We start from the raw sequence: 11,190 nt of genomic DNA on the forward strand, positions 1-11,190 counted from the left end.
TGGTTCAAATCTTTGTTATATCATGGGGATGGTATTTGGCCAAGGTGGATTTTGTGTTAATGCCATTGCATGTTAAATATGAAGCTTGCTAATGATACATGTGATGGTGGATTGATGGCTCTTGGACTTTCTTTTTAGTATTTTTGAGTAAGACATTAAGTTCTTTGTTTAATCATGACCAAAAATTATGGTGTTGTGATGTATTCGGCCATGGTACATCCATAAGTATGATTTATGCTCATTGCACGGAAAGTAAAATTTGTGTTTTGGATTTATGTTCGTGTTTAGTTACAATCAACTTGAGATTCGGCTCTAGCATATATATATGTATATATGTTTGCACATGATGTATTGGTATGACATATATACTATCTCAAGGTATATATATTTACTTATGATGATGTTTCGGTTATGAAGGAAATGATAGATGTGTATTGAGTTACAATACGGAATGCGTTAGTTAGTAAAATGTATGCTGTTTTTGTGTGGTATTAAGTGTATAATTGGCCTCAACATGGACATGCATATTTGGCCACATGAGGGGAATTGGTGTGCATGCATTCGGTTAGAGGCAAGCATATTGATGCCTATTCTTGGCTTAGAAAATTCGGCTAAGGAGAGTACTAACTAATGTGTTGAGTTGATTCATGATTTCCGTACATATGTGACTTTAATGTCTAATGAAAATATGTGGGCTAAGTACCTTGAATTCCTCTTTCAATGCTCAAATGATTAAATCAATTTATTTGTTAAATTAAGCTCAAGAGCAAAGGGGAGCTAAATCCGATAAAGGGAAGGAAAAAGTAGTCGAATAGCCGTCGAAATCGTTCGACCACGTCCAAGGTAAGTCTTCGAGTAATGACCCTACTTGAATTATATTGAAATGATTTGTCATATTATGGCGGACAGCCGAATGTGCGTAGGGACTAAGTTATAAAGTCAATTGAAATCCTGCTCTTTGTGTGTGGCTATTGAGCCGAAATTGGAAAGGTTTGATAAATGTTTTGTGTTTGAGCCTTAGTAACGAGAATGAAATATGGATGTGTCGTGATTATTGATATATGTGTACATGAGCATTTGAATGATACCCGGGCTAAGTCCCGAAGGCATTTATGCTAGTGATTATATCCGGGCTAAGTTCCGAAGGCATTTATGCTAGTGATTATATCCGGGCTAAGACCAAGGCATTCGTGAAGTTGTTATATCCGGCTAAGACCAAGGCATTTGTGCAAGTTACCAAATCCGGTTAAGACCAAGGCAATTGTGCTTGTGGTTATATCCGCTAAATTTGAAGAAGCTCGGTTGAAGGTGAGCGTTTTGGTGCTGTAATAAATTCAATTAATACGCTCAAAAACCCATACGATAAGGTATGTTTACATGTGCATCGGAAAAGTCGATTCGTTTGAAATAGTGTTCGATTCGATCGACTAACGAACTTTCGGCTCTTAGATAGGTTGATACCTTGTGTGTGTATATGTTGATGAAGTGTGAAGTAAGTATGATCATGAGAATGTGTATTACTAAAGTGATTCATTTAGCTATGTGAATGTAATACTTTAGTCAAAGCTGATTTCATTACTTGAGACTTACTAAGCATTAAAATGCTTACCCCGTTGCTTTGGCTCTCTGTTTTATAGATTTTGCTCGTTAGCTATCGGATTCGGGATCATCGAAGTCGAAGTCATCCACACTATCAAAGCCCTTTTGGTACTCTTTAGTTGAACTCTAGATATGGCATGTATAGGACTACCCTTTGCTGTTTTTTTTTTCAAGTACGTTTTGTGATGTATGTGTGTACAGCCATGCGAAAATGGCTCGTAAAAGTGGAGTATGGCATTAGACCATTTGTGTTTATGTATATATATATGGTTTCATGACGTGACTATGGACTGGAATGGAAGTGTTGGGCAATGATCAGCCCTTGGAATGGCTAAATATGATCATATGTGGACCTATGTATGACAAAAACTCTAGTTGGTCCATGGAAACCACGAAATAGGTAAGGTTTACCTTGAAAACAGATGCTGACAGCAGCAGTGGTGTAGATTTGAAAAATCACTAAAAATTGTAGGAATGGAATTAAATAGTGAATAAATTATTTAAATGAACCTTGATGAATCTACTTTCTTATGGAAGAAACGAAATGGTCATATGAGTTGTATGTTAAGAGATATTTAGGTTTTCGTGAAACAGGGCCAGAACGGTTTCTGGATTCCCTGTTCCGACTTTGGAAGTTCATTGTAAATTAACCAGAGATAATTAGGAGTCAGGCCATATATTTATAGATTCCTATTTGAGTCTAGTTTCTATAGAAACAAACGGCATCAGTATTGAAGCCCTGTACAGGGAGATATTCAAGTTGTAAAGCGCGAAGGTCAGTGTAGTCGACCCCTGTAACATGGGAGATTTTAACTAATAAACTGTACTAATTGGCCTGACCAAAAATTCTAGAAAAAAATTTGTGGATGGACATATGAGTCTAATTTCAGGGAAAAATTACGAAACTGATTTTCGAGCTTTGAAACTCAAGATATGATTTTTAAGGCGATAGTGATGTAGTAACCAGCTTGTCTGGAAAATTTTAAATGGACTGTGAAAATGATCAAGTCAAGTTTGTGTGCACCTTGTGTTCGACTCCGGTAACGGACTCGGGTACGGGGTGTTACATAATTTCATAACATGCCCCTTTGTATCCTATACTATGTCTAAGGTTCAATGGGGCTTCATATCTGATCGAATAGCATCGCATTTACTCACACTGTAATTTACTCACATAACATGTCATTTAAACATTCATGGCAACAATTAGAATTTAGATACATAACAAAAATAAGCTAATTACACATGTATATTATTAAAATATACCAAAGTAAGCTTCAATAACACATTATTTACATATGTACTTACCTCGATACAAAATGATGAAGGCGAGCTTAATCTTCGTAAACTTTGTTCTTACCCCGATCAAGACTCGAATCACATTTTTCTTAATCTAAATTAATAAAAATTCATTTATTTCATTAGCATATTAATTTAGACACCTAAAAGTTCATAACTGGGCAAAATGATTTGCCCCTAGACTTTCACAAAATGACCATTTTACCCCTATGCTCGAAAATAGATTTTTATCAAATTTCTTCATATTATAAACCTAGATGATTACTTTATATACTAGTAGCAATCCAAAAATCCCATTATTTTACACACTTATTATCAATTTTACAACTCATGCAAAATAGTCGCTATTAGGGTTTTCATGAGAAATCCCTTCACAAAAGTTGTTTATTACTCACCAAAAGATCATATTCTTCCATAAAAATTTAGAAAACAACTTAAATGCTCTCATGTAAAAACCCTAGACCTTCAACCATTTTGTAAAATAGTCTCCTCATTTAAAAGCTCTTGCTTCAAGGGGTCCAAAAATGTAAAAATCATTAAGAAAAGTCATGAAAACCACTTACTTGTGAAGGCTTAAAGTTGCTGAATTTTTCAAGCTTCAAAAATCCCTCTAAATGGCCAATTTTCGGGGGAAGAAGAAAGAGTGAAAAAAAATGAAACTTTTGTTGTTTATTTTATTCAAGCTAATCAAAATTGGTGACCAAACACCACCTAATTTTTACTTTCTCAAAAATGTCCCCTGTGGCTGGCCAACCTAAGAATTAGGGGGCTTAATTGCTCTTTAAAGCCCCCAAATTAGCTTCTTTAGCTAATTGACACTCTTATCTAGCAAAATAGGACTTTTACACTTTATGCAATTTAATTCTTTTTCACAATTAGGCAAGCAATCGTTAAAATTAATTCACTAAAATTTTCATGTACTTATCTAATCATGCTACAATACATAAAATGATATTTAAAATAATTTCCACGACCTCAATTTAGTGGTTCCGAAATCACTATTCCGACTAGCCCCAAAATCATGCTGTTACACATTCCATAAAACACAACATTCAATTAAACATATTTACATGCCCGATTAAGTTACACGAACTTACCTCGACACTTGTTCGCGCTAAAAATCTACTAATCCGAAACCTTTTCTTTTCATTGATCTAACCTCGAATTAGTGTTGTCCGGATCTATATAAATAAATTTAATCATCAATTTCACACATTTCATATTTAAATGGACTCAATTTATGTCCTAGGCAAAATTATCATTTTGCCCCTAACTTTTCCATAAATTCTAATTTCGTTCCCAGGCTCAGGAAATAAAACTTGTGCAATTTACTCCTTATTCCAAACCTAACCAAAATCCCATTACAAATTTTAAAGCACTTCTATTCATAAAAATTCAAAATTTTTCTTCAATTTCACAAGTTTACATTTTAGTCCCTAAATCATGTTTTCATCAAAAATCACTTTGTAAAAGTTGTTTATTTATCAACAACATTTCATTTTCTACCATAAATTTCTAATTTTCAGCATATACATCATTGACCCATTTTTCATGCTTTGATAAATTTTCAAATTAATCCCTCAAATAGAGAGATTAAGTTATCCTGGTTTCAAAATTATCAAAATTACTAAAAATGAGACAAGAAAACTTACCCAATTAGGCCTTGAAAGTTTCCGCTCTCTCTCTCTCTCCTACGGTTTCTATGTGTTTTTAGGTTGAAGATGATGAGAAAATAAGATGATATTTTCTTTTCATCTTTTAATTAATTAAGTATTTTGAAATTTCCAATTTAGTCCTTGCCCTTTTTCTATATTTTCATGGATGAGTCACCAAGAATCTACATATTTTTCTTTAATGGTCTAATTACTATATAAGGACCTCTATATTTGAATTCTATAGCTATTTAATTCTTATAGCTACTAGAATTCAACTTTCGATTTTATGCGATTTAGTCCTTCTCGTAATTAAACACTTAATCGATAAAATTTTCGTATCAAAATTTTCACACGACATGCCTATTATAATTTGGATCATATAATGAAATAAAATTAAACCTTATTTTTGGATCGATTTGTGGTCCCGAAACCACTATTCCGATTTCATTGAAAAATAGGCTATAACAATTTGATTAAAGAATTTTCTTGAAAACTAATTTGAAAAATATAAGTGATTTTTGGAAAAATTAATTTTGTTCAAGTAAAATTAAATTAATCAAATTAATTAAAATTAATATGATATTTTTAGAAATTAATTTTCAAGTCAATAGGTAATTAAACTTGAAAATTGGATCTTAGATCGTAAATTGGGCCTGGGAGCCCAAAACTGAGGTTAAGACCAAAAAACTGGTCTAACCGGGCCTGGTATGTGAATCTGGGCCAATAATCCAACCGGTGGCAGGACTAGACTAGTCGAGCCGTCACTAGCCTAGACCAAACAGGCAGCAACCGAACAAACTCGGGTGTCGGCTACTGCGACAGTAGCATTCCGATGGCTAGCAAATGGTCGGCAACGGTAGGTCCTTGATGGTTAAGCAGTGGAAGAATTACACTCCTACTGAGACTCTACCAGGGAATTTGATTTCAGATTAACTATTCTAAAAAATATATTATTTTAATAGATTTAATATTAAATTTAATTTAATACTTATCTTAATACTATTTTATTAATTTAATATTAAAATAATTATCTTAATTTTAATTTAATGTTTATCTTATAGATAAATATTATATTTATTAAATTAATATAATAGTTATCATAAATATTAAAGTGACTAAGTTTAATTATAATTGAACTATCTAAACTCTCTCTATATAAGAGAGCATTGGGTAATTATTTTTCACACGCTTAAATTAAAGAGAAAGTTGTAGAGAGAAAATTCTCTAAAGAGATTATTTCAGAAAATTTTTAGAGATATTTTTTTATTTGCAACTTGGCTTAAAATTTTAGAGAAATTACTCCGTTCGTAATTTTTGTGAAAAATTTTCTGATTTGAAGTGAACCCGCACTCGCCAGATGTGAACTTGAGTATAGCAGTGAAGACTACTCAGTCGAAGCGTTTATCTTAGACAAATCGAAAAGGTACAATTTTGATTAAATGTTTATTACTTTAAGTATCATAACCAAGTTCTTATTTTTGATAAAAAAATTAGAACTTTTGTTTTTCTTTAAATTCATTTTCCGCTTCATTTTCCAAACCTGATTTTCTAACAAAAAGTGTTATAGTTCGGCAGAAAAGGCATGCTCGATCCAAGGTTTATAAGATCGTATGAAATTATCTAGAGTATTAGTTCAGTGGCTTACAAATTAATATTGCCCTTAGAACTTGAAAAGATTCACAATGTTTTTCGTTTTTTAATATTACGACGATATAGATGGGACCCTTCCCATGCGATTACTCCTGACAAGATAGAATTATAGCTTGACTTGTCGTATTTAGAAAAACTAGTCAAGATTCTAGCTCGAGAAAAAGAATTATGAAATAAACGAGTACCGTTAGTGAAAATTTTGTGGCATCGACATGATACTGAGAAAGATACGTGAGAAACCAAAGAATCTATGAGATGAGTACCCGAATCTATTCACAGGTAAAAATTTCAATGACAAAATTTCCTAAGGATAGAGTTGTAACATTCTATTTTTCAGTAGTATCAAAAACAGTGATTTCGAGACCCCAATTCCAACGAGTGAGTTCGTAAATATTACAATTTAATATTGACGAGTCAATTATAGTGTTATATTGAATTTTAATTTGATAAATTTACTAATTGAATAGTTAGCTAAAGTACAAGTTGTTCGACCCTAAAGTTAGTGGTTTTGAAAATCGAGATATCATTTTCGCAAATTGAGTCATAAATATTTTTATTAAATATTTATAAAATTATTGTATAAGTGAATTGAATTTTGGTCCGAAAATTTTAGTGATCAGATGGTTATTTCGGGTATTAAAACTAGATCGTACAAAACTATAAAAATTAATCACTATTTAATTTTTTAGTTACAAGGTTTAATTAATAATTGTTCAAGACCTAAGTGATAATTAGACCACTTTGATAGGGTCATGGACGGTTGGTGCATTGTTTAAAGTAATTATATGTTGAAATTAGATTAACTTTTTTTAAAAAAATTAGGGGAAAATGTGTTAAAAAAATAAAAACAATTGTCATTTCCACCATTTCTTCCTTCCACCGTTTGAACCAAGAAAAAAAAATAAGAGAGAGCAACCATTGTTGAATGCTCCAACTTTGGCTTTGTATGGTAAGTCCTCTTAGATATGTTTTTCATATTTTTTATGTTTTTAATATCGTTGTAATTCGATTTAACTAAATTGTATTTCCATTTTCAAAACTGTTAAAATTTTGAAATGTTTCATTGATGGTTTTTATTTTATTTTTATGTTAAATATCTTTGTTGTAAGCTTAGATTTGATTGTGAGCTAAATTGTAAAATAAAATTTATTAGTTTTGAGTTTAGGGACTAAAATATAAATATATTAAATTTGATACAAAATTTCTACAATTATGATTTCTTGAGAGTTATAAAAGGGTGGAATTGAAATTGGATTGAAAAACGGGATTAAAAGTGAAAGATATGATAGTTTTGGTTTTATAGACTAAATTGACTAAAATGAAAAACTTTAGGAAAATTGTGAAAAATGAAATTAAGTTGATAAGTACATCGAATAATATGTTTTAAGGTAATGGACACTGATAATTTGAAACAAATTACCGTATAAATCAAGATTTGAACCAACTAGTAGATAATTGGGAAAAAATTATAAATTAGTCCTTAACACTACAATTGTCTCTAATCTTACCTATATAGCTATATACAATTATGTAATGTTTGTGAAATGTGAAATCATAATATTTGAATGTATTTTGAAATGGTTATAAATTGGTAAAAATTGTAAAGAATTGTTCTAATATATGTATTGAGTCCGAATAAACTTAGGATAAAATTCAAATGACATGCCAATATGAATAGTTACGTACTTGTACGGGTTTGCATTTCAGTGCCACTATTTACACTTTGATACATACTGATTCGTACTTCGATACCTCAATACTTCGATGCCCACTTAATTAGTCATCTTGTAGACTAAAATATGTCAATCTCCAGCTGGTCGAATACTTCATGGCTTTCTCAAATTCGATTTAGATAAGACATTAATTTCCCGTGACAAAGTATAACATCATGACTTAATTCTATGGTCTTAAAAGAGTTGAATTTTTTAATGCAATATATTTATTTATATATATATATGTATAAGTGGATCTTTACATGCTTTGGAGGATTAAGATGAAAGAATTCCAAAAATGACATCCAAATATCAGAGGTTCAACGTACCAAACAGAAGTTGAAGGCATTTGAACATCGAGGTTGACGATTCATAATAGCGTCCAAAGACAAACTTAAAATATTAAAACAAAGATCTAATAGCAGTAACCCATGAAAGTTCGAAAACCACATAGCTAATAATAATCCCAAATAAGCTTCCACACACATTATTTAAAGCCAAAAAAAGGCCACCAACAACGGCAAACAATCCTTACTTAGAAACCACCGCGAAGGCGAAGGACAAGATGCAGAGTAGACTCCTTTTGGATATTATAATCAGCCAATGTCCTGCCATCTTCAAGTTGCTTGCCAGCAAATATGAGCCTTTGCTGGTCTGGTGGGATCCCTTCCTTGTCTTGAATCTTTGCCTTAACATTGTCAATGGTGTCTGAACTTTCAACCTCTAGAGTGATAGTCTTTCCAGTAAGAGTCTTAACAAAGATCTGCATCCCACCACGCAGCCGCAACACCAAGTGAAGGGTAGACTCCTTTTGGATATTGTAGTCGGCCAATGTCCTACCATCTTCGAGCTGCTTGCCAGCAAAGATGAGCCTTTGCTGGTCTGGGGGGATACCCTCCTTGTCTTGGATCTTTGCCTTCACATTGTCAATGGTATCGGAACTTTCAACCTCCAAAGTGATGGTCTTTCCGGTAAGAGTCTTTACAAAGATCTGCATACCACCACGAAGGCGGAGAACCAAATGGAGAGTAGACTCCTTCTGGATATTATAATCGGCAAGAGTCCTTCCATCTTCAAGTTGTTTTCCAGCAAAAATCAATCTTTGTTGGTCTGGTGGGATTCCTTCTTTGTCCTGAATCTTGGCTTTCACATTATCAATGGTATCCGAACTCTCCACCTCCAAGGTAATTGTCTTTCCAGTGAGAGTTTTGACAAAGATTTGCATGCCACCTCGAAGACGAAGTACTAGGTGGAGGGTGGACTCTTTTTGGATATTGTAATCAGCTAAGGTGCGACCATCTTCAAGCTGCTTTCCAGCAAAGATAAGCCTCTGCTGATCTGGTGGGATCCCTTCCTTGTCTTGGATCTTTGCCTTTACATTATCTATTGTGTCAGAGCTTTCAACCTCCAAGGTAATTGTCTTTCCAGTGAGAGTCTTGACAAAGATTTGCATGCCGCCACGAAGTCGAAGAACCAAGTGAAGGGTGGATTCTTTCTGAATGTTGTAGTCGGCTAGCGTGCGGCCATCCTCAAGTTGTTTGCCAGCAAAGATAAGCCTCTGCTGATCCGGTGGGATCCCTTCCTTATCTTGGATCTTAGCCTTCACATTATCAATGGTGTCTGAACTCTCCACCTCGAGGGTGATGGTCTTGCCAGTGAGGGTTTTAACAAAGATTTGCATCTATTGAATCAAAAGATCAAAAACAAATTAGTATCTCAATTATCAAGAGTTCAGAAAATTAGCAGAAAAACAAAGTCATAAACAATAAGTTAGAATCCAAGGCCGTCATTTATATATCAATTATTATATTTTAACAAATTTAAAACCTGGAAATAAAATCTGCAAGAATACCATCACAAGAGATGCCCTTTTTAAAATCAAAGAAAACCAAGAAAATCAAAATTCTCAAAACAAATAGAAAGCATAGACAAAAATTTCAAGAGCCTAAACAAATCTACCAATTTAAAATCCCAAGAACACACATCAACAAATTTAAGAATGTCAAATATTTACAACTGAATCTCAATAAACAAAGATGGTCCATTAACAGATCCACTAATAATTTAACTATTTTCAAGGAAGATATTCAACATGATTAACCAAGATCCGATTAGTTAAATTAAAAAAAAAAACCCTTATACGTATAAACAATCAAATTATGAGAAGATCTATCAAAATTAAAGCAAAAAGGATTGAAAACTCATTCAAGATCCACCAACAATTCAAGATAATGAGATAACAAACAAGATACGATTTTAAAAGAAAAAAGCCCATAATAATACATAAAAGCAATAAAATTGTTAATTAAGATTGAAAAATTGAAATATAAAACAACTATGAGTTACCTTGTCAGAGTAATTGGAAAACGATTCGAAGTGTTTGAAGACGGAAGAGTCTGCCGGTGAATAGATTGGGAGATTTACGCCTTTCTTATAGGTGGAATTTGCCGACTTTACGACAATATTGCCAATAGTATAACCAATCAGTGCTTGCCACATTTATTTCTACCGAAGCCCACGCTGAGTTTGTTTTTCATTCGATAAATATGGAAAATAATAAAGAAAGTAAATAGCAAAAACTTAAATATAGGCAATTATCTGGTTAAAATGTGTTATAGGTCCATGTACTCTTCACATCTTTAGAATTTAGTCCTTATCTTTTTATTTTTAGGAATTTAGTCCTCTATTTTCCTTATTTCACAATTTTAGTCTAATTATTAACAATGTCAAATTATTTTGTTAACAATAACATTGTAGTGAACCTAAATTTAACAAAGTAATCTTAACAATCTTAATAATTAGACCTAAATTTTGAAAGTAAAAATTAAAATGACTAAATTCCTAGAACTAAAAGTATAGGGATTAAATTTAAAATTTATGAAAAATATAGAAACTTATGACATATTTTAACCGCATTATCTAAAACTCTATGCTATATATAGCTCCCATGTGACTATAGGTTCCTTTGGGTTAATATGAAAATTTGTCACTATATTCCATTTTCAATGATATTTTCATTTTCCTTATGCACTATAGATAAATTTACCACAATACTTTAATTTTATGTTGAATTTTGTTGTTTTACTTTCATTTGATTGAAATTTGCCATTAAAGTTAATTTTTATTCAGTTTTAATTCAAAATAATTTTAAGATAAAATTTAATATTTTTTATATTTTAATTTAATATTTAAAATATAAATTAATATAATATAATATTAATATTAAATAAAAGTTAAATTAGTTTTAGCTATAAAAATAAAAAATTAGATTTAGC

The 11,190-nt window shown here is 32.0% G+C and overlaps 1 protein-coding gene across 1 annotated transcript; it reads right to left on the reverse strand.

Annotated features, from left to right (window-relative positions):
* Window positions 1–8,254: 8,254 nt before the first annotated feature.
* On the reverse strand, window positions 8,255–10,429 carry LOC108483306 (polyubiquitin-like). The gene is made up of 2 exons (XM_017786625.2): window positions 10,262–10,429; window positions 8,255–9,596 (listed from the first exon to the last, which is right to left on the reverse strand). Exons 1-2 carry the CDS (start codon window positions 10,412–10,414, stop codon window positions 8,451–8,453), a joined length of 1,299 nt encoding a protein of 432 aa, XP_017642114.1. The 5' UTR covers window positions 10,415–10,429; the 3' UTR covers window positions 8,255–8,450.
* Window positions 10,430–11,190: the final 761 nt, after the last annotated feature.

This window comes from Gossypium arboreum, chromosome 1, assembly GCF_025698485.1.
Source record: "Gossypium arboreum isolate Shixiya-1 chromosome 1, ASM2569848v2, whole genome shotgun sequence".
NCBI lineage: Eukaryota > Viridiplantae > Streptophyta > Magnoliopsida > Malvales > Malvaceae > Gossypium > Gossypium arboreum.